This window comes from Rosa rugosa, chromosome 3 (assembly GCF_958449725.1).
Source record: "Rosa rugosa chromosome 3, drRosRugo1.1, whole genome shotgun sequence".
Taxonomy (NCBI): Eukaryota; Viridiplantae; Streptophyta; class Magnoliopsida; order Rosales; family Rosaceae; genus Rosa; species Rosa rugosa.
Window position 1 is genome coordinate 55,209,928 of NC_084822.1, and position 21,954 is coordinate 55,231,881.

The 21,954-nt window shown below is 39.4% G+C and overlaps 4 protein-coding genes across 6 annotated transcripts; 2 read left to right on the forward strand and 2 right to left on the reverse strand.

The window, feature by feature from the left end:
* Positions 1-9: 9 nt before the first annotated feature.
* Positions 10-9,210, reverse strand: LOC133735722 (uncharacterized). Its single transcript, XM_062163156.1, has 22 exons — positions 8,205-9,210; positions 7,715-7,830; positions 6,923-7,131; positions 6,485-6,604; positions 6,086-6,214; positions 5,863-5,988; positions 5,730-5,785; positions 5,514-5,613; positions 5,314-5,431; positions 5,018-5,227; positions 4,452-4,746; positions 4,267-4,360; positions 3,889-3,997; positions 3,450-3,721; positions 3,206-3,333; positions 2,826-3,060; positions 2,276-2,464; positions 1,898-2,163; positions 1,246-1,450; positions 883-1,125; positions 539-624; positions 10-425 (listed from the first exon to the last, which is right to left on the reverse strand). Exons 1-22 carry the CDS (start codon positions 9,020-9,022, stop codon positions 278-280), a joined length of 4,272 nt encoding a protein of 1,423 aa, XP_062019140.1. The 5' UTR covers positions 9,023-9,210; the 3' UTR covers positions 10-277.
* Positions 9,211-10,840: 1,630 nt separating this feature from the next.
* LOC133736059 (RNA polymerase sigma factor sigC) lies at positions 10,841-14,549 on the reverse strand. Of its 2 annotated transcripts, none has more exons than XM_062163496.1 (7): positions 14,327-14,549; positions 13,978-14,138; positions 13,365-13,886; positions 13,045-13,275; positions 12,465-12,605; positions 12,174-12,374; positions 10,841-11,536 (listed from the first exon to the last, which is right to left on the reverse strand). In XM_062163496.1, the coding sequence occupies exons 1-7, from the start codon at positions 14,424-14,426 to the stop codon at positions 11,252-11,254; spliced, it is 1,641 nt and encodes a 546-aa protein (XP_062019480.1). In that variant the 5' UTR covers positions 14,427-14,549; the 3' UTR covers positions 10,841-11,251. The 2 variants fall into 2 exon arrangements, with proteins under 2 accessions (XP_062019480.1, XP_062019481.1); XM_062163497.1 differs by having other exon boundaries at positions 13,978-14,198; positions 14,327-14,478.
* Positions 14,550-14,679: 130 nt separating this feature from the next.
* LOC133736060 (putative lipase ROG1) lies at positions 14,680-18,069 on the forward strand. 2 transcript variants are annotated; one of them, XM_062163498.1, is made up of 10 exons: positions 14,683-15,168; positions 15,257-15,324; positions 15,413-15,483; positions 15,612-15,881; positions 16,101-16,261; positions 16,369-16,424; positions 16,679-16,731; positions 16,801-16,918; positions 17,231-17,328; positions 17,509-18,069. In XM_062163498.1, exons 1-10 carry the CDS (start codon positions 14,906-14,908, stop codon positions 17,578-17,580), a joined length of 1,230 nt encoding a protein of 409 aa, XP_062019482.1. In that variant the 5' UTR covers positions 14,683-14,905; the 3' UTR covers positions 17,581-18,069. The 2 variants fall into 2 exon arrangements, with proteins under 2 accessions (XP_062019483.1, XP_062019482.1); XM_062163499.1 differs by lacking the exon at positions 17,509-18,069 and having other exon boundaries at positions 14,680-15,168; positions 17,220-17,318.
* Positions 18,070-19,356: 1,287 nt separating this feature from the next.
* On the forward strand, positions 19,357-20,726 carry LOC133736061 (EPIDERMAL PATTERNING FACTOR-like protein 2). Its single transcript, XM_062163500.1, has 4 exons — positions 19,357-19,659; positions 19,782-19,997; positions 20,088-20,128; positions 20,208-20,726. Exons 2-4 carry the CDS (start codon positions 19,886-19,888, stop codon positions 20,517-20,519), a joined length of 465 nt encoding a protein of 154 aa, XP_062019484.1. The 5' UTR covers positions 19,357-19,659; positions 19,782-19,885; the 3' UTR covers positions 20,520-20,726.
* The last annotated feature ends 1,228 nt before the right edge of the window (positions 20,727-21,954 follow it).

Here is a 21,954-nt window from a genome sequence, read left to right on the forward strand (position 1 = left end):
CAATGCCGATACTAGAATCCACTAAAGAGTGGGTATATGCCCCAATTACTATATACAGAAAACTGCATCACATTGTTCAAAAGTGGTTACATTAACATCAATGCCTATCTTTCTCTCTTCTATTTCTTTTCACTTTCACAATTCATATTCAACATTTTTCTTTTGCTACCTGCCTATGTCACTCACTCCTACTGTCAAAATAGCGTACAGAGGAAATGTATTACAAAAGGGCCAAAAACCATGTTAATGTGGAAGAGCATTCTCCTGTTAAAAATTATCAGGATTGCCAGAACAGCTCAAAATCATTGCTGTACAAGGAACGGTCTTGAATCTCCAGGTTGGCTACATGCCAATTGATTAGCTGTGATTGAAAAATTTTACAAACAACCAGACCAGCAGGAAAAATCCACCATTCACTGTCATCCCTGCACCACAACCACAGATAATAAAGGCAAACAACCCATTAGTTGAATACAATGTCGATGATATAACATATATTTGAACTAAGGAAGCACTTTCAGCAACAGAATCTTCTTACATGCTTATATTCCAGGGTTGAAATGGATGTTTTTTACTCGATGCTTGACTATTAAAGTGAACATATCCACAAACGAAAGCAACCACCTGAGAACAGATTATGCCAGATCAATATGCCATATTCAATCATTCCAAGAATATGTAATAATTTGCCAGTTTCCGGTCAGCACATAATTCGCAAGGGCCAAAACAAAAAAAACACTTTTGAAGTTATGAAAACTGCACCAAATATTTGTTCCTTTTATAAGCCATCCAATAACTAAAAGAGCAAGTAGTTCCTTATTTATTTGTTATTCAACTCAGCAGACAGACTTACAAAACACAAGTTAGAAAACAGCAACTTACAACATTAATTAAGGATGTAAGATTCCACAGAGCATGTATACGTGCAAGCCCGGCAGAACGTCTGGGTCCATGACTGAACAGAGCATTAATACCAGCAGGAAATGGGAGAAGAATGCCGAGCGGTAAAATAAACAGAACCAGAAAGACGTCCACTAATGTAAACGAATACAGTTGGAGTAATGTGAGCAAAACTAAACTAAAATCTCCTAAAAGAAGCATTGAGATGACTAAACCAACAAGATCCTGCAGTTCACAAAAGAAACATGTCAGAATGAGAGATGTAAAATCTGAGCACAGACATTACTATTAAATACATATATATAGTGTGTGTATATATTTTATTAGTTCAAGGATGAGAGATACCTGGTGTCCAACGGGTTTAGTATTACGAAGCATAAGAGAGACAGGATAAAATATATCTCTCGGTTCCATAAGCATTTGTACATTGTTGGCATCTACAATCCCTCCATATGCTCTCCTTCGCCTCACATTGCTTCTGTGAGATTGGCTTATGAGTGGTTCTTCTATCAAATGACCAGAAGAATTTTCATCGTAAATGCTATTTGCACTGAAAATCAAAGAGCAAAAGTCAAACTCAGCTATCATCCAAGTGAACCACGACATATATGCTTTATACAAACTTATGTATATATCTGTTCAATTTTAGTGTTTTACCACACATCTAGACTTCTTTATTTGATGTTATGACTGCCATTGTTTCTTGTATTGTCTAACCACTGATCTCAGTTCATGCATTTGCACGTTATGTTGAGGTTATCTTTATTACATTAATCAAAGCATGCCAATTTGCAAGGAAAGGGTATCGACCATAAAACACAACTCTAGCAATATATATATATATGCATGTGTTTTTAGTTATAAACTCATGGACAGATTTTCATTATGCAGAACCAGTTCTGACACTAATCTAACACGAGGACAGAATAAGCAGAGGTCAAAATAAGACAAAAATAGTACACAATTATTTCCAAACACAAACATTACAAGCCATTACCGTGATTCTTCAGTTCCAATTGCTCCATCAATGTGGTCTTCTTCAAGAGCATACACCACTAGTCCATAATGGCGATAACCAAAAGCTGTAGCCTGAAACCATGCAAGATCAACATGTACACCATAATTCCTCAAAGCCGGATTGGCATGGCTTTCAAGCCACCTAAGGACAGGAAGGAGTGTAACTCTTAGCCTTCCACGGCAAACTAAGCGTAATTGAGCATTCAAACCAGCCACCATACGGTACCATGTGGTCGGTGGGATCGACTGCAAAACAAATCTTTACAGTTAAATAAACTGTACAGGAGTTATCACTTGGGAAGAACAAAAAAAAGTTCAGCCAACTGGCTTTTGAATCTGTCATCATCATTCAACAAACCTGACTCATGAGACTTGTGACAATATTATCACTGTGAAGACAGAAAGGAGCCATGTAACTTCCATCACCCCCAAAAGGTAATGACATAGGAAATCTTTGATGTAAACGAGGAGGAAGATCAGTTCTCTTTTCATCCCCACCAAGGAAGAAGTCCACATAAGCTAGCATTAAATCAGAAGTGGCAGCTACCTAACAGCAATACAACTAAACCATTACAAGGCTTACTATTGATTATATAAATAATCAACAATGCGATACATATAAACAATCCATGAAAGAGTTTCAAAGCATACAAAGGGGGAAAAAAAGTTCCAAAGAAAGGGAAAGAACAGATATTAACAACATAACAGCTCATGAAGGAAGCAATGAAAGCTAATCTTACTGAGAGCATATAGATCAATTTCCCCTACACATTCTAGTTGAATTAATCACATCAAATTAGTTTCAAGCATCCTTATATATATGGAATTAATCACATCAAAATATTCATTGTAATCAACATCGTGTTATAAACCAGGGCAAATTGAAACTAGAAATTTGCCATTCTAACCTTAATTCCTTCATAAAGAGCACGTGAACGACAAGACCGTAAGCAGGCATGATCGTATTCCGATCGAACAAATTCACGCAGGCGTTGCAATTTCAATCTTCGGCGCCACTGTTGCCATGAGCATGCAAGGGGGTATGCAAGAACAGCAAGAATGATGTACATTGCTCCCTCCCACCACTGATAATTGGCTATGGCATTAATCTCATCAACAAATGTATTGAATGGACCCTCGTATCTGCCAGATCAGAAAAATTAGGAGGGAATACTATATTGGAATCAAAAATTGATTATAAATAGATAGAGAGCAACCATAACCTCCAAAGTTTCTTAAATACCGGGATACTGAAATATAAAGAAATAAGTAAATACAAGTAACTCACACAATCTCTTTTATTTGTTCTGGAGGAGTGTGAGGCAGATGCCAAGGTTCGCTGAATGTATTCGGACCCATAAAATACATTCTGTGCACATGGCTATGGGACTCCTCAGCTCTGTTTGTTTCCAAAACCTATAATACAAATACCAGCTTAGCAATCTCTAAAGTGGGGGCAAATTAAGTGCCAAACCCTTATTTTTCAGGCAAAAATTAGTACGAGGACAAGTTTTATAATGCAAGAATGAAACCTCATTCAATGATTCAAGAAATGGAAAAGAGTGGTCTATTTGTGAGCCATGTTGAGTGGGAGCTGGGCCTGGTAATTCATCAACCCCAACAAATTTCATACGCGCGACACTTAGCACCAAAGCTAACAGGATGAGGAGACCAATCAGAAGAAGACCAAATAGCCAAGGCCCACCAAATGTGTAGATCAACTCTTCAAGAGCCGTATAACAGTTTGGCATGTGATATCTGTCTGAAATGCATTTGTAAGGACAAGGCATCTCGGCAACACCACCTGATAAGAGAACAATGTGTTTGCTAGATTAATTACAAGAAGAGAAAATACTTATAACATGATTTTCACAACAAGAAACACAATATGGAGCTGGAAACAAGATGCAAAAGAATGTGATTCCATGGGAACCCAAAAGCCTTCTGGCTACCCTATTTACATGGAAGTACCTCGAACAGAAATATAAATAGCACGTTGAGGAAGCTCTTCAACAGGACAATCATGACAAAGTGCCCCATCAGACCCAATGACATCCTTATAAGTGCCAGGTGGACATTCCTAAATAACAAAATAAGAATTTTAGCAATACAAGTGTTTGAATTGTCAACTGATCTATAGAGAGAGAGAGAGAGAGAGAGAGATCCCCAAGTGGTTAAGAGGTAACATGATAAGTGTCGCAGCAATCGGACATGCTAAAGGGTTTACTAAAAGAAATTCAAATTTATTAAAAACACAGTTTTGGCAATATAAACAGAAGCAAAGTGGTTTAACAAATGAAACAGCACAAAAGATAGATTTCAACTGCGTCAAAAAACAATGTAAGCTACCTCACAAAAGGTCCCATATAGCCCTTTTGGGCATGCTTTTCCCGTCACTGTCCCATGTTCTCCAGCACCACCCTGGTCTCTGCCTGTCCCTCCCCTGCAATAGTGAAACAGAAAACAAGGTGGATTGGAATTTAGAAGTGTCCTAATCATGGTGGTATATAACAAAATATGCTTAGACTACAAACCTTGCATGGATGTTTCCCTCCACATTTGCAATGGGCTGATAAACATCTCCAGTGGGAATGTCTGACCAATGAAAATGAATTCTTCCACCACCACCACCACCTGCCCCATTGGAACTCCCATATCCCCCAGCACTCGAGAGATTGGCAGATTCACCAAGATCTAATGTACGCAAGAAGAGAAGTATAGTTCCACCAGAACCACCCCCAGGACGTCCATTTTCAGAATCTTCACCATCAGCTGTCACCAAGCCTTCAACAGACATACTTGACAATGGATGTTCTAAAGAACCCATTACTGTTTGAGAAAATACAATATCTTACTAAGGGAAAAAGAACTGGAAAATGGTAACAGTGAACTCAAATAAGTATGAACAAGTCATAACACAAGCAACCAACTAAACCATAATCAAATTCAAGCTTAGAGAAATTGGCAGATATTAGCTTTACTTTAGCCCTGGGCATATGCTGAGAAGGAAAACTACCAGTCAAGCACTAGGATGTGGCTAGATTCAAATTTCTTGTATCATGAAAACCACCTAGCCTATCAACTCAAAACATAAGCTTACCAATAATACCACCGCCAGCAGTTGAACCAGCTGAACTGTTATATCCACTTCCACTACCAAGTTCGCAAGGCAACTTTTCATTCCCATATGTGATTCCACCCCCAACACAACTACCATTAATACATGCAGCCCCACCTTTACCGCCATGCCCACCACCACTGCCAATTCCATTGCTTAGAACGGTGCCACTCCCTATACCACCAGTGCAGCCTGCATGAAGACAAGTATGTCATCCACCCGAAAAATATACTCTGCTGCAAGTGTTTTGGGGGAGGAGTGGATTCCTGAAAGCTTACCCATTCCTGATGCACTTATCATTCCAGTAGAGTGGACAGCAATGGTCCTTGCCCTGTGAAAATGAACAATGGATCCTTTTATCAGGCCTGCAATATTGATATCCTCAACCCGGCATATCTGAAAAAGCAAAGCCACACTGTAAACTTGTCTGCACCAGTTAATACAAAGCCTCATGACTTGGTACTCAACTTATTCAGACCTGAAGTGTAAAGGACAATGAGGAGTTCACATTGCAATCTTCAGGTGGATGAAGTAGCTCAACCGGGCAATCTTCATTTTCACAGTAGAGCTTTGGTGTTCTATGGAACATGACAATAGAAAGAATTAGTATTTCAGCCAGCAGACGATACAAAGCTCTACAGTTGGAGGGAAGATTCAACCAGACTAGAAACAATACAACCCTGGTAAAACTTACACAGAATCAGATGTTGCGTTCTCTAAGGGGCCACGCAAAACAGATCCAGGCCCAACCTTCATAAAGGAAAAGGAATTATAAAAAATCATGTACAAAGGAAAAAAAATGACAATTTGACTAAACAAGCACTTACATGAATACTGTAGAATAGTGATAGCACCAGACGTTGTGCTTGAATCCAATCTCCTGGTCCTGATAGGTTCAGTAACCCTTGTCCATGAACTCCCAAATTTGCATTAGAGTGTATCACAGATGACTCCTATTAAAAAGATTAGTTGTCAAACATGATACATCAAACATGAATGTATCATGAGCAACAAACTCCACGAAATGCACATAGATAGTAGGCAATTTACCCTGAGAACAACCAAGTTACTAGCCTCAAGTAAGGATGTGTCAACAGCTTCTTCTCCACCACCATCTATAAGCATCTTGGAATTCCACATCAAGAACATTTTTACGGACATGCGCAAGGCTCCATACACCTGGAGTAATAATAAATGAAAGGCCAGTTTATCATCAGCTTATAATTAGAGTCGTATAAAGTCCACGCACCAAAAATTTAGCAAAAATCAAGCTCTCTCAGTGGCGCAATCTGTCTGTTAAACTACCACATATATAGGAGGTATCCACATGACAAGGAATTAAATAATTAAATAGGTGAAGCGAATGAAAAAGTTATATATTCAATGCGATTGCATATAGACTAAAGAAAGGAACTGCAAACAAGGAAAATCCACAAAGTTACCACTCACCTTTATTACAGAATCGCTCATTAGCAATTCTTCAGCCAATAACTCAAATTCTGATGAAGCATAATGTTGAAGTCCAAAGCTAAGCACACTGTCACAGAGAAGACTTATCTGTCCTTGCACCTGTACATTGCATGAAGAATGGTTGACTGAACCTAAAACCTCATATGTAACATAATGTATCTCATAATTACAAATTTAAATTAAATTAAAAAATAAATAAAAAAACACTATAGCATTTCTGTTATCTGTGGTGTGTCATCGCATCTTTTGTGCCACGTCTAAAGACACAATAACGGGGGTTGAAACCACTTTCAAATTTCTGTAATCAGCATCTATTATCCTCAACAAGAAAGTGTACAACTAAGCCAGTCAAAAATATGAAAATGTAAAGGATAGGAAGAAACAACATCCGAAGTGTAAATTTGGAGCTTTACAAACCTGGACTCGACTCCAAAGCAGAGGGACAGTAGCCCTAGCTTTATTTCGAACATATACATTTGTCATAAGAGGCTGATAAGGAAACTCCAAAAGAAGTGTTTCTGTATCTGTTGACTTGTTATGATTGCTAATAATAAGGCTTTGAGGAACTGCATCATATAAAGTACCAGCACCGCCTGCATTTTCTGGACATGCATTGCTACTTCCTCCTGCATATAAGATAATTAAGGTCAAACTATTGCACACTTATAAAATGATACTCCAATCATTTCACAACAATAATTAATCACTACCAACAAAATCTTTTTCTTCTCCGAGGAGGCTAACTGCATAATTCATGTTAATATAAAAATCCATATTTCTTTAAACTTTGAACCAGAAATTTAAGGAAAGAACCCGAGTTGAGTTCTCGAGTAGAATACACTTTCTAGGAATTAGACAAAACAAGTTCAATAAACCAAGAAGCATTTAAAGTTATTCATTTAAGAAGTCTAACTAGTGAACAAGAGGACTGCCTTGTGTTATATAGAACAGCTTCAACCACCAAATAACCAGGACTTTAAAAAGGGAAAGACAGATCTCAAGAACCCTATTTAATCAGAGCAATTATTGTGAACATGGTGGTCCAACTAAAATGCACCTATTGGACAGACTACACCAAGATCTTCAATTATAAACCCCTCCTGACTCATACAATTACATAGAAAGTTGAAAAAAGAGGTCCTGAAAATGTGATTAATATGAGAAACAGAAACAGATGTAGCGATGTCAGTCAAATAAAAGATGTCTCACCATGCACAAATACTGAAGGGTCATCATGCCTGCTAAAAACATCAATTGACACTCTTCCACCACCGCCACCAGCATAACCATTACCACCACAAGCACTTATCCTGCCACTACCAGTCCTGCACTTCATAATAGCATACATCTGTTAAAAGGCATTCACTACCAGTTCCATAAAAAGAAGGCATACGACAAATTTTGCAGTGATACAACTTCAACAGATGGAAACTACAATCAGCTAACACGTGGGGCGTCACAACAATGAAATGTAACAGGGTGGGAAATGTTCAGCTGAATAATGCTTATGCTGTAACCATGTCTTAATGCACAACTAGAATCCAGTAAAGCAAGAAGTACAAGAAACTAGATTCACCTCATTCGTTTTTGTACTATAGTTCTTTGAGCTAGAAAATCTTTCAAACAAAGAGTGTTTTCTCTTTCGGTGCCCAAGGGTAAAAGAGAAAACATATGAGGAGGAATGATTCAGGAAACTTACATTCTCTGAGCCTTAATGTAGATGCTGCCACCAGAACCACCTCCACCTTTGGCACCTCCATCACCTCCCTCTGCCAAAACACTCCCATTCACCTCCAGAAAATTCGTAATCACCAGCTTCACTATCCCTCCCCCTAAGCCTCCATAATCCACTTCCTTACTCGTCGAACCGCCTCTGCTCCCAAAACTACACGGCCTCTGCAGCGACGACCACGAGTAGGCGTCGCCGCCCCACACGTCTTCCGGAAGCTTCGAATGGTCCACCAAACAACACGCGCCGCGCCCTCCATGGCCGCCGCCGGCACCGTCTATCCCCTGCGGGGTCCCGCTCGTCTGCGGCGGCGGTTTCCCCGCCAGAGCCGTCGTGTTCACAACTGAGCCGTTGAGAAAGCTGGCATTGTGCGCCACGACCTCAAAAGCTCCGGCGAAAACCGACGACGAGTTACCTAAGCTAAAATTACCAGTAACGTTAACGATTATGGAGCAACCAGGAGTATCGCAATAGAATCTCACACCGGGTAGGATATAAAAATTTCCTTTCCCTGCTATATACACGTCTCTGGTGAGGTTCAAATCAGAGACTATCTGACACGTGGTGTCCAGCGAGCCGACGCCGCCGAGGTCATCGGTGCAGGACACCGACGGCGGGTGCGGCGGCGGCGGCGGCGGAGCCGGTGGCGAGTAATCCTGGTGGAAGAGATTGGAATCAGAAAACTCGTCGTCGTCTTCGGATGCAAGGAGGAGGCTAGGGTTTGTGGTTAGAGCTATGAGGATGAAGCAGAATGCGAAATGAAGAGTGGGAGGGTGAAAGCGAGCCATTCACTATTGGCGAGAGTCATTACTCATTTGATTTGAAGCTTTTGGAATTGGATTCTGAGCTCAATTGGATTTTCGAAGACCTGGACTTGAAATTGAAATTCCAACTGAGGAGGAAGAACCCTAGAAATCGCTCTGCAAGAAGAAATGGAGGAGAGAGAAAAGAAAGAGGGGAGTTCATTGATTTTTGGGGAAGATAATGGGGGTGATCCTCTGCGGTCGGGTGCATGTGAGCTTGTGGTTGTGTAAGGCGGTTACTGGTTCTTCTCTGTGCATGGTCGAGTGGCATTGGTGGAGGCGGTTTGGTGTATCGTGGGGTTGAGCGTGCAGGATCATATATTAAGATGGATCTCACGCTGCTGTAATGGAACGTCTACTACACTCTCTTGGATAACGGAGAACGGATAATGAACCAAACGTGGAAAACGACGCCGTACAAAGGAAAATAACGGACTTTGCATCAGGACGCGGCGCGTGTCCGAGGCAATAAAGTCGTAAGTGGAGGTTAAACTGTTGAGTCACCCGCGGAGGAGGTTGTTTGCGTGACCCAAGAGAAGAGGTGGTGCCAGCAAGGCACCGACGGAGGCTGCTTATCCGAAGTTTGACTTTGATTGTCAATGGAAGGGTTGAAGACTATTGGTCTGTGACTGCTCAACGGGGGAGAGCTGGGTGATGGAAACGTTTTTTCTTAACAAAATGGGTTTGATGGTTAGTGCAAAAGGTTAAAGGTCGGACACGTGTATAAATTTGGTGAAAGCAGCTCAGATGGGACTAACTATTTGTTTCCTTTTATTAAAAAAAAACTCTAATTAATAAATCATTATTTAATGTAAATTTGGTGGTATGTCGGTACTAAAAAAGAGAGGAGAGTGACTGCTTGAGTTATACATGCCCTAAATAATGAGACAACAAAATTTAAGGAACTTTTATTGAAGTGAAGGGGACCAGTTTTCCATTTTCCGTTGCATAATTGAGCAGATTTACTAGATCAGCAAAGGAATATAAAACCCAAAATCACAACAAGAATAGAGTAAAAAATTAATAATAATAATAATAAATTAGAACAATACAACAAATTAGAATAATAAATTGATAACAATAATTAGAACAAAACACAGTGTCTACGGTCCGGTTCGAGCATTCATTTTGATGGTGATCATGTTGTACAACATTCTACAAGCAAGGACCTCATGACTCTAAACTGTCTCGGTGTCTGCTGGTGGCTTATGCATTTTCCTTAAACTCAAGTGATGTGTTAAACAACGACAAGCATGGTATGTGGCTCACTATTGTACCGATATTGTGTTAACTTGTCGTTATTTAACATGATAACCGTAAATGGCTTGTGTTATAGGTGGTTAAGTTGGAATAAATCAATACAGTAGTGGGTCACAACTCGGGCTTATTATTGTTTATCGTGATCTATCAATTGTACAATCTTAGGCTATTTTTTTGGTATCTTCTTAGGCATGAGCCCAGGAGGATAAAGGCTATTCTAACTCATTTATGTTTAGGTAAAACAACATAAAAAGTTTCGGACCTTGAGTTCATAGTCCTTAATTGTCAATTCCAAGGTATGCCCGTTATGCACTTGTTGCATTAGTGAAAATGAAAAGTTACTTAGGTGCATATGATGTCGAAAGTTTCAGACATTGAGTTCATGTTTTTAATAGCCGATTTCAAAATTGGTAATTTCTGCACTTGTTGCGTTGAAAAATATGTGAAGTTACTTATATAATGTCACTCATTATTGTGCCTTAAAAAAGATGCGACATCACTTCTAATATTCGCTCTTAATAGACTATCACCTTACCATAAAAATAAAACAAAGGCAAGCAATCATTTCATAATTCAGCTAATGAAAAAGGATTTTTACATAACGGTATTCATATCAGATTATCAGTATATCATCATATGTACCAGTGACAAATACACTATACAGTCAACTGAAAAGGGATCTACAAGAACAATCAGCACATGAACTTCCCCCCACCAGTCCAGGAAACTGAAAGAATGCTAACATATATGGCATTATAATCCTCAAATGGAGAAACAAAAATTCCCATGGTAGAGTTGTCAGCTGCAATAGTGATGGTAAGTTTGTGTATTCTATTATGTTTCCCAGAAAGTAGTGACAGTAATCGATATCTGATGACTATTCGCCCAGCCTAGCTACTTGCTCTGATAGAAAACCTTAAACTTTCTGACTTTCTGTTGACATTATTCTGAAACTTACCACTGCTTCAAATAATGGCTCAAGTTTTTGTTGGTTTCTTCATCCCTCAGCTTGGTCAGAGCATTCTTTTCTATCTTTCGTATCCACTCCTTGCTCACATGGAAAAGCCTTCCAATCTCCTCAAGTGACTTGGGGTTGCAGTAGTTTAGACCATATCGTAGTGCCAAAACTTGCTTCTCTCTAGAATTCAAGCCTTCCAGCAGATCATGAATGTCGTTTTTCATGTGTTGCCGCATGACAGGTTCTTCAGGACTCTCTACTGCTATATCTGGAGTAAACTCCTGGACAAAAATGCAAAACACGATTTCTAGTAAATAAAATTAAATAATCTCTAGCACCGTAAAACATCACTAGGGAACACCAATGTTTTGACTTCCAAATTGTCGCATGTAACTAACTATGAGAGTTTTTATAGCTGAACATGCAAGATGACTGAAGTAAGCTAATGATACTGATCTCCATTTTGCTTTTTCAGTTCTATTCCCATTAGGTCATTAAATCCCAGCAAAAGACAAATATGTATATAAAATTATAAATGCATATGCAAGAGAGACACAGAGAGTTGGCAGGATTGATATACCATATACGTCCCAGCTGAGCATTCCCATATCTTATGATCTACTGATCTCCATTTTGCTTTTTCAGTTCTATTCCCATTAGGTCATTAAATCCCAGCAAAAGAAAAATAATTTTATACATATAAATGCATATGCAAGAGAAGCAGAGAGAGTTGGCAGGATTAATATACCATATACGTCCCAGCTGAGCATTCCCATATCTTATGATCTACTGATCTCCATTTTGCTTTTTCAGTTCTATTCCCATTAGGTCATTAAATCCCAGCAAAAGAAAAATATGTATATAAAATTATAAATGCATATGCAAGAGAAGCAGAGAGAGTTGGCAGGATTAATATACCATATACGTCCCAGCTGAGCATTCCCATATCTTATGATCTACTGAACCCACAACTCTCAGACACCTGCTAGCCGATCTGATTTTCGCCAAAGAAAGACCTGTAATCTTTGCAATTTCTTCATCATCTGGGTATTTCATGTGGCTGCTGTAATTGGCTTTTCGAGCCTTCTGTATCCGATTTATTGCTTTACTTAGTGTGTTCTAAAATGAAAACAAGTCAAGGATCAACCACAGCATTGACTGACATGCATATTGTCTGTAGAAGGTCTTTCAAAGAGAAGAGGAACATACAGGAATTTTGATCCCTCTGGCATGTTGTGCCAGCAATCTTGACATTGATTTTCTTATCCAGTATTGGACATAGGTCGAGAATCTGTAACCCCGCGAGGGATCAAATCTTTCTGCACCTTGTAGGAGTCCCAGGTTTCCAGCCTGAATAATACAGAACATTAAGAGAGAGACTAACAGAACAAGAGTAAAAATTACATAAATATCACAAATACATGTAGTACTACAGAGTTCGTTATAATTTAAAGTTTCTGCATTATGTTTTGACATCTGAAACATATTGTTGTATATCATCTGTTTCAATAATCAACAAAGAACGGAATGTCACTGCCAAGTAAAACTCTTCATCCTCTTATTTTATGGCAAGTGGGACTTTAACCCAGTTCAAATAATTCAGTCTATAATTTAACAATGACTCTTTCAAAACCTAAAAGTTGTATAGTCAGATTGAATGAAAACATAATCTCATGTAAAATATTCAAGGCAAGGTTGACTTAGAAATATTCTTCTAAATAAGAAAAAGAACTAGTACTTCATTAAAACAAGAACAGTGGACAACTACAAGAGTATATGCTTATCAAACCTGCAGCAAATCATCCAAGGCTACTCCAAGTCCTCTATAGTTTCGAGCAAGGTATAGAACCAAGGACCGACTGCTCCTTACAAGCTCATCTTGGCAATACCAACCGAAATGCAATTGTTGTTGCAGCACCTTTTCATCAACTCCAGCTGCTTCTGCCCAGCATCTTAAGGTCGGTACTTTACCAGTTTCCTTCTCCAACATTGCTTTAAGCCTCTCCAAGTCAGCGATCACCTGTAATGATACAAAACTATAGCTGGTAAAAACATCTTTCATGCATGTGAATTTTATTTTAAATCCACACCCTTGAATGTCAGTACTACCTTAACTCCGACTGACATTTCTGCCTCATTTTTAGCCAACAATAGTCTTTGACTTCTAGAATTCGATGCTTTTCTAAATGATGAAGGAGTAGGCTTTTTAAAACCTTCCTTCATTGGTTTTAAAGGCAAGGAACCAGTAAACTTTTTGGAATCATCTGATGTTCTTTTCCTTAATTTTCGTTCTTCCCTTTTGCCAGAACGGACAATATTCATCCTTTCCATCTTATGCTCTTCAATCGGCTCAGTAGGTATGTCTGATAAATCCAAAAAGCTCGAGGTTTTAAGCGTTCTCGATAGACAAATATCAAATAACTTCAGAGCTCCAAGCCTTCCTAATTGCGAAAGGATCTCCTTTTCCAACTTTGACACATCTGAATCAGCAAAAGTCTCCTCCAAAACATTAAGATTTTGCAGCAACAAGCTAAAATGAGATGTTCTTAACCCTGCACTGGATATAAAGCTGTGCTCTTTATCATCAATCATGTTAGGTGAGCCACTCTTTGACATCCCCCTAATGTTCATCTGAAAGGTAAAAGCTATCATAAGATTAACTTCACGCAAAAATAACGAAAAGATTTCAACTTTTTAGCAACAAATCAGTGCAAAGGAAAACCTTCTCTTCCACTTCTGAGTAACCATCATCTAAGAGTTGTGGGGATGCAGATGGACACGTGTAGACTTTGAAAGAATCTTTATTAGAAGTCTCACATTCCTCAGAAATAACAGACAAAGGGGACAGCCTTGCTGAACTGAAAGAGCCCTCCCTGCCTCTAACTGTATCGATTCGACAGAACAAGACCAATCAGATGGTACATTTGGGATTACTCTTTGTTTCTGATATGAATTATATACACATCCAAATTCAGAAGTAACATATTATGAACTGTTCAAGGTTGCAAAAAATAGCTGCACCAAAATATCAAAGCAAAAGTGTCATAAGGTGAAAGAGGCAATGAACTGACCAGAAGAAGTTGAAGAAAGCTTGGAAGGAGAACTGGTCTGCCAATGAGAATTATGAATTGGAAAACCACACTTGAGGTTCAGCCTAAAACCCAAACCCATTGTTTTTCGTGGCACCAAAGTGGTGGAGGAGCAATAGAGTCCATTAAATCCTCACGGAAATCTCCATGTAGTTTTGACAAGTATAAAGAATAGTTGCTCCGCTCTCCACCACCAGTTCTTTCAACCTCTCGTACCATACCATGGAAAAGGCGAAGTAAAACGATATTTTTCATATTTTGGGCTTTCGCTTATTGGGCTTAATGGCATTTATTTCAATATTTCCCTTAAATAAAATAATAGAACCTGAAGTGGAAATTTCCATGTCACCGGCCTACATACACCCTCGCATGACCCGACCAACAACGTATAAAGCAACAAAAACACAGCAAAACGAGTCAACATTGACGGAAAAGGCAATCTCCGGCGTGGAGCCATAGCCATACATATGAAATTTCAAGTATTTTTAACTAGTGAAAACTGAAAGGTCCGGTCCGTAACCGCAGCGACGCTCCCAAACAAACAAAACCATTTTGACCAGCATGGCTTCTCTGGAGTCGGAGGCCGGCTCTGTACGGACCGCCGAATCTTCCAATGAAATCAAACAGAGAGCCAGAAAAAATAGGACCAACAAGAAGAAGACCAAAAACGGTGCGTTTCGTTACCTCCCCAAATTTCGGTGCTTTAGTTTAAAATCGGAAACGACTGACGGTCACGGGAAGGGGAAGGGGAGTTTCGATATGGAGGTGGAGGATGAAGCGGACCCGACCCACCTTGTCATAATGGTTAATGGGCTTATAGGCAGGTTAATATTGTTTCTGGGTTTTGTTTACTCAATGTTGTATGGTTTAAAGTTTTGAGTTTTGAGGGCTCTTTTTGATTGATTGGTGCAGTGCCGAGGATTGGAGGTATGCAGCGACCCAGTTTGTGAAGAGATACCCAGAAGATGTTGTTGTGCATTGTGAGTTTAAAGTTTCATTCTTTTTCAAGTTTCTTATTTTGGCAAGGTTTTTCCAATTTGAGTTGCATGTGTTGAGTTTGCATTGCAGGCAGTGAATGTAATTGTTCAACGTTGACATTTGATGGTGTGGATGTAATGGGGGAGAGATTAGCACAAGAGGTTCGTTTGTTTTTCGTTTTTCCTTCAAATTGGAATCATCATCATTATTTTGTGTTTGTTGGGTTGATCAGATTGAAAGTGCTGGTTTGAGTTTCGAGCTTTATACTTTTTGTTGTTGTTTTGTTCAGGTTAAATCTGTAATAAAACGCCACCAAAGTCTTCAGAAGATCTCGTTTGTTGGTCACTCATTAGGTGGCCTTATAGCAAGGTATGCCATTGGCAGGCTTTATGAACGCCACACAACAAGGGAACTTTCTCAGGAAAATGGAGAATGTAGGGGCAATGGATTTGAGGATCCATCGCTGGAACAGAAAGCGAAAAGCAAAATTGCTGGGCTGGAGCCCGTGAATTTTATAACGTCTGCAACTCCGCACCTCGGTTCATGGGGGCATAAACAGGTCACTCCAGTTGGTTATGGTTGCATACTCAGCTCTCTATTATAATACCAGAAGTTTCATTTATACATCAAATGTCTTACATTTTGGTGCCACTTGATAGTCAAATTAGAGATTTTGTTTTGCTTGAATGAAGAATTAGGTCTATGTTTATAGCAGAATTAATTGAATTGCGAAGCTTCAAATCTCCTTTATGAGGTCTAGATTCTATTTTTGATTCAGGTTCCAGTGTTTTGTGGCTTTCAAATCCTTGAAAAAGCAGCAGCTCGTACTTCATGGTGTTTAGGTAGAACTGGAAGACATCTGTTTTTAACTGATAGGGATAAAGGAAAACCTCCCCTTTTACTTCAGATGGTTTATGATTCTGAAGATCTTAAATTCTTGTGAGTCCTTAATTCCTAATTATAATTGCATTTGTTTTGTAACATATGCTAGGAAACTGTGGTAATGATTCAATAACTTGCCATCAAAAAATTTATTGTCTCTGCAGATCTGCATTGAAGTCCTTCAGGCGTCATGTTGCCTATGCAAATGCTCATTATGATCGTATCCTCTTAATTTATTTAGCTCTATGTTTTTTCTTAATGTTTTCTTTTGTAATTAATATGCTTTTCTTGTTGAAGGAGATGTTTTGCAATCTGGGACTTTGCCATCCAGATCTGATCTTGAAATGTAGATAAAAGTTTTGTTGTTAAACTGATGCAAGTAAAAGTTGAAGTGTATCAATATTTTCAATTTGATACTCAACAAATCTTTTGTTACTATATCCATTATATATGTGGAACACTTGACTCATATAGACCTCGTGGGATGGAGTACGTCTTCTATACGTCCTAAGAAGGAGCTGCCAAAGGTAATTTTGAAGCTACTTGAATTCTTTGATTATATCTGGAGTTAATCTTACCATGAAATTTTCCACCAGCTTAAACATTTATCCAGAGACAACAAATATCCACATATTGTAAATGAGGACATGATAAACACCGCTAGTACTCAAGAAGAAGTTGCTTTGGAGGACGACGTGAATATTGACTTCGAAGGTATGCTAGTTCTTTATCTTGTTTCACCAGTAACTTAGTACTTATTACTAGTGATTAATTGTTTTCTGAAGCTTATACATGCCAAAGCTGCAGAAGAATTTCAACTGTTAAAAATCCAATTTTTAATGGATTGAAATACAACCCTCCAGATTTCCTCTTTAGTTCACATATTATTATTACTTTATTAGAATGTGGATAGTTAGTTTGAGCTCATGTCAATCAGTCAATGCATTAGTTCTAGCTCCTTGATTTTGTTTTTTTTATTTTTTTATTTTTTTGCCTTTTTCCACTAATTTCTCAGCATGATTACAGAGGAAATGATCAGAGGTTTGACCAAGGTGAGCTGGGAAAGGATTGATGTAAGTTTTAGTGGAAGTAGACAAAAGTACCTTGCACATAATACCATTCAGGTAAATTGAAAATTTTCCTTGAAGCACATCATGTGACAAGTAAACTCTTTTAATGTCATCGGTGGACTGAGTTACCTTCCAGCAATTCACCATTGCCATGTTTAATATCTGTTTCACCATGCATGCATACTTTACTGAATCACTGATCTCAAATCTTTAATTACTCTTTTTGTGGGTCAGGTGAAAACTTATTGTATACATTCTGATGGAGCTGATGTGATCCAACACATGGTGGACAATTTTCGTATATGACATGGTCAGTGAATAAATTTGCTATCAACTGAAAGCCATCAGAATCTCCTATGCCCTACGACGCCCTTTTCTTGGCAAAGAGAAGGGACTACGGGAGTGTTGTCAACATTCCAGCCTCAGATGAGAATTTTAAACCTACTTTTGGGTGTGAAAGGAAAGAGACAGTCATGGAGCATCAATACAAAGAATACAAACATAACCCCTGCCGATTCCACATGTACATGTCTCTTGAAGAAAGTAGTAATACTTGAAGCTGCTCATCAGCCGATGTGATACTACTAGTTATTTTCTTCTCTACATTATCATTGAGGTCATATTTAGGAACTCATAATCCCAGTTGAGCATTTATAATCTCTATAGTAATAAATATGAAGCAGCTTGTGCCGCGTAAAACACACGCTCATAGGGTAATGCCCTGTTACCAGATACCTTGTCCGATGAGTCGATGATACTAATTCTGAAACATAAATGTAGTTATCAGAGATCCTACATGCTGTCTGAAATTTTTACACGAGGAAGATGTAAATGTGGTCCATAAAGTATAAGAGCAGAAACAGTTGGAAGCTGGACTGAAGATTTACAATTTTTTGGACCCGATCGATGTGGTCACTACTCACTCAATGCCTTAGAGGGAGAAGAAACTGGTATTTCCCATTCACGGGTTGACAATATTAATTGCATGGACAGAGCTCGATTTGGCTTGGCCTAATGGCCTTGAGTCCTTGTCTACCCTTAAGACGTGATTTGTATCTCTTCATGCATATAAAATTAAAAATGACTCAGTCTGCCACGTTCATGCTTGAAATTACCTTCTGTACCAGGGACCAACAACTTTATAACAGGCCTCACACCATTTATTCAATTAAAACTCCCCCCATTCACTTACTATAGAATCCCTGTTAACCTTTTCACATTGAGAGGCATATGACTGTAATCAGAGAATATGCAACGGCACAATATTACATTCACCAAACTTGTTCATTCCACACTGAGGTTTCAAATTTTAAAACAAATTCAGCAATCCTAGCATTAACAAGTTAACTATAATTAAGTAGCAATACCTTACAGAGAATATTGTTTTGTTCTGTATAGTACACACTGATCCTATTGCTGATGTGACCTTTCGCTGAACCTCTGTGAAAAAGTGGCAGCCAAAAGTTAGAACAAAGCACTCGATTGCCCGATTAAGGATGGAGTCTCCGATCCAAAGTTTGGCCTCCCTCAAAGTTTAGGCTCAAAAGAAGCATGAATCAGATAGACTACGCACGTAAGGTATCTGATTCAAAAGCCTAGGCCAATAATAGCTTGGGGACTTGATGAATAACTAATCCCATTATTGCTTCGATCACGACTCATGATGTAATGCAAAATCTAATGCAAACCAATTATCACACTACTCAGTACTCTGACTCAAAATGGGTGCCTGAATTTTCTGTTAAAAAATTAAGATAAACCCATTACATGTATGTTTCCAAGAAAAGCGATCGAATGGAGAGAATCAGTCTGACTGTAGCGTGTGAAAATGGAAGAGCGACCTAAGCTAGCCCAGCTTTCCACAAAAAGAAAACCAAACGTTAGGCCAGCAATTGAAGCAAGAAAACCAAAACCAAAACCAAATCTAAATCCAAATCCAAATCTAAATCCAAGCGAAGCCTCTCTAAGATTTTCATATCCACACAGTAAACGAAAACGACCTCCCGAGAAGCTAGTCGCTATCGGAGTTGCGCTGTCAAAGTTCTCTTTCTTTTTCTGTATGTACAAACAGATCATAAAAGCAAAGTTTATCTCTTTTGCACCAGATTTATAATTGATTGTACAAACCTGGTTTCCCGGAGGCTCAGAAATCGAGACTTCTGAGGTCCTTCGCGTTTTCGTTTGTGAGCTCTCACCATTTGTACGTAGTAGAGCCTGTGTAATTCCACGTTGCATTGATATTACATGAGATCATTCACTATATATAACAGAGTACTTGGGGAGGTGAAAGTGAAAACTGATCAAAACAGAGCAAAACAGAGCCATCGTATTTTGTATAATGGAGGTGGCATTCAATTTCTGAAACCTCCCTTCCTTCACTTTGCAGTAAGTATTTACATTCCTCTAGTATCTCTCACTGCCACCAGTCATCTCTCTCTCTCTCTCTCTCTCTCTCTCTCTCTCTCTCTAACTGTTTGCTCTGTTTTTAAATTGCCTCTCTCTCCTAGTTGTCTTGCTCTCAAGGTTTCACACACTAAGAAAGCCGCTGTGTTTTTGCGGCTCTGCTCTTAATCACAAGTCTCTCATCTCAATCACCACCCTCTTCTGAAAAATGGCCAGCTCTCAAAACTGGGTTTGTTGGCACAGAAATAGACACATAATCATTCCCATCCTACTAGTTTTGGTTTCAAGCTTCAGTACCCACTTCAGTTTCATAGCACAAGGTAAGTAAAGTCCCACCTCATTATCCAAATTTCTGAGTCTGAAATCAATTTACTAAGTATTAAAATGGGTTTTCTTCATTTATATTCCAGCTACTAGACCAATTCCAACCAAGCTACCTGAAGCAACTACAGTAAGAGTTCATAACTCTAGAAATCAACTCTTTCCTTTTATAGTTGTGTCTATTAATCTCTGACAAGAGTCATTTTCAGGGAGGCAATGTTTTGAACGAGGAAAATGCTGGCGGAAAGGAAAGGGTCAACGCTCGTCAAATTGGGTCAAGGCCGCCGCAATGCCAGAGGCGGTGCGGTGGTTGCGGGCATTGTGTGGCGGTGCAGGTCCCGGTGGCTCCCCAAGTTCAACAAAGCCACAACAATGGAGCAAAACGCAGCAGCAGCTCTGCTTCTTCTACTAGAAAAACAAGCCCCAAGAGCACTGCTTATTCCAGAGGAGGCGACGAGTTGTCGAATTACAAGCCCATAAGCTGGAGATGCAAGTGTGGAGATTTGTTCTTCAATCCCTGATGTAGTGTTGATTACTATTTTTGATTTAGTTTATAAATAACTATTATGAATTGTTAGGAATATTTTTGGACACTCTCTGCTTCAGTGTGTATTTTTTTTTTTTTTTTTTTTTGGATATAAGTGTGTATGTTTTTGTCGTAAACTGAAATTCATGATATTATTTAATGCAGGTAAAAAAACAGTGAGAGAAGACAATATTTCATTTCAGTATTTTGGAGATGTAAAAATGGACTATTAACATAAGACGGAAAATGTTAATTCATGAATAACTTGTTACTACATGGTACATACCCTATTTTTTTTTTTTTTTTTTTTTTGAGGGGAATGGAAGACTGATCCATTGATATTAAAATCATACGACCTCACTCGGTCAGGCTTGAGAGGTCCAAAGACCACCTCATATTACAAATCAATGCTCGAATAAAATGACTAAAATCCAAAATGAACCTCCAAAAAAACTAAAATCCTAAAGGAACTGCAAAAATAAAATGCAGAAATTAAAAACTCCATATCCCTACACTGCCCTAAAATAGAACCACTGGATTGAACATCTTGACGCCTAAGATCGACCTTCATGGTGTACGTCGCAACACTCAACACAGCCACAGCAACATTCGAGGAACAGTACAGGGTAAAGAGAAGGATAGGCCACCTTCCAGAAATCCCAAAACCCAGCCCAACCCAAGTGTAGGAGGAAAGGGGAACTGAACCAACTAGGCCCAGTTCACCAGCCTGCAGTGCAGCCCAGATCGGTAGAGGCCCAAAAGTCCACTACCCAAACCCTTCGCCTCCCACACCCAGATCGACCGGTTCTGACCTTTCAGAAGAGGCGGCCTCCGCCCATCACCCCTCTGGCGGCCTTCCACGGCCTTCCCCCATCAAGAAAGCTGGAAGGAAAGCTGCTTTAGCTCTAGCTTGGAGGCATCTGCAAACGAAGGAAAAAGAGATCCCAATACGAAGCCTGTTTCGCCTCCGACAAAGCACCGACCAGCGCTTCACCCCTCCACCAACCCAAGTTGACGCCGCTTCACGTCGGCTACACACCGTATGCTAACGATCAAACAAAACCGCCGATGCGGCTGAAATCCCAAAGCCCGATAGCTCCGATCACAAGTCGAAACTGATCCACCACCAGACTGCACCGCCTCCGCCGCGAAAGAGCGATGCCTGCGACGCCCGAGTCACCCAAAGCAAAAGGAGATCCGGAGATCGCCGTCGCCCCTGCTACCGAAGCCTCTAGGGTTTGGTATGCTCAGCTCCGAGATCTCCGGAGCGACTTCTTTGTGCGGAGTTAGTTTTCAAGATGGTACATACCCTATTGGTCGTTCGGTCCCTCAATGAATTAGTTTTTTAGCCTAATAAACATTTGATACACTGAAAAAACAAAAAAAAAAAAAAAAACCTGCTACTACTTGTATATTAGACATTAGACAAC

What these genes read in the sequence shown, in the direction of transcription:
- LOC133735722 (XM_062163156.1), bottom strand. Translation starts at nt 9,022, where the DNA reads ATGGCTCGCTTTCACCCTCCCACTCTTCATTTCGCATTCTGCTTCATC. An exon ending in GTAACTTGGTTGTTCTCAGG is followed by an intron (nt 5,989 to 6,085) that starts GTAAATTGCCTA and finishes TCTTTTTAATAG; the next exon opens with GAGTCATCTGTGATACACTC. An exon ending in TTACATCCTTAATTAATGTT is followed by an intron (nt 625 to 882) that starts GTAAGTTGCTGT and finishes ATCTGTTCTCAG; the next exon opens with GTGGTTGCTTTCGTTTGTGG.
- LOC133736059 (XM_062163496.1), bottom strand. Translation starts at nt 14,426, where the DNA reads ATGGGTTTGGGTTTTAGGCTGAACCTCAAGTGTGGTTTTCCAATTCAT. An exon ending in GCTTTCTTCAACTTCTTCTG is followed by an intron (nt 14,139 to 14,326) that starts GTCAGTTCATTG and finishes GAATCGATACAG; the next exon opens with TTAGAGGCAGGGAGGGCTCT. An exon ending in CCTTGGATGATTTGCTGCAG is followed by an intron (nt 12,606 to 13,044) that starts GTTTGATAAGCA and finishes TGTATTATTCAG; the next exon opens with GCTGGAAACCTGGGACTCCT.
- LOC133736060 (XM_062163498.1), top strand. Translation starts at nt 14,906, where the DNA reads ATGGCTTCTCTGGAGTCGGAGGCCGGCTCTGTACGGACCGCCGAATCT. An exon ending in TCTGAAGATCTTAAATTCTT is followed by an intron (nt 16,262 to 16,368) that starts GTGAGTCCTTAA and finishes TTGTCTCTGCAG; the next exon opens with ATCTGCATTGAAGTCCTTCA. An exon ending in TTGCACATAATACCATTCAG is followed by an intron (nt 17,329 to 17,508) that starts GTAAATTGAAAA and finishes TTTGTGGGTCAG; the next exon opens with GTGAAAACTTATTGTATACA.
- LOC133736061 (XM_062163500.1), top strand. Translation starts at nt 19,886, where the DNA reads ATGGCCAGCTCTCAAAACTGGGTTTGTTGGCACAGAAATAGACACATA. An exon ending in CTTCAGTTTCATAGCACAAG is followed by an intron (nt 19,998 to 20,087) that starts GTAAGTAAAGTC and finishes TTTATATTCCAG; the next exon opens with CTACTAGACCAATTCCAACC. An exon ending in AGCTACCTGAAGCAACTACA is followed by an intron (nt 20,129 to 20,207) that starts GTAAGAGTTCAT and finishes AGTCATTTTCAG; the next exon opens with GGAGGCAATGTTTTGAACGA.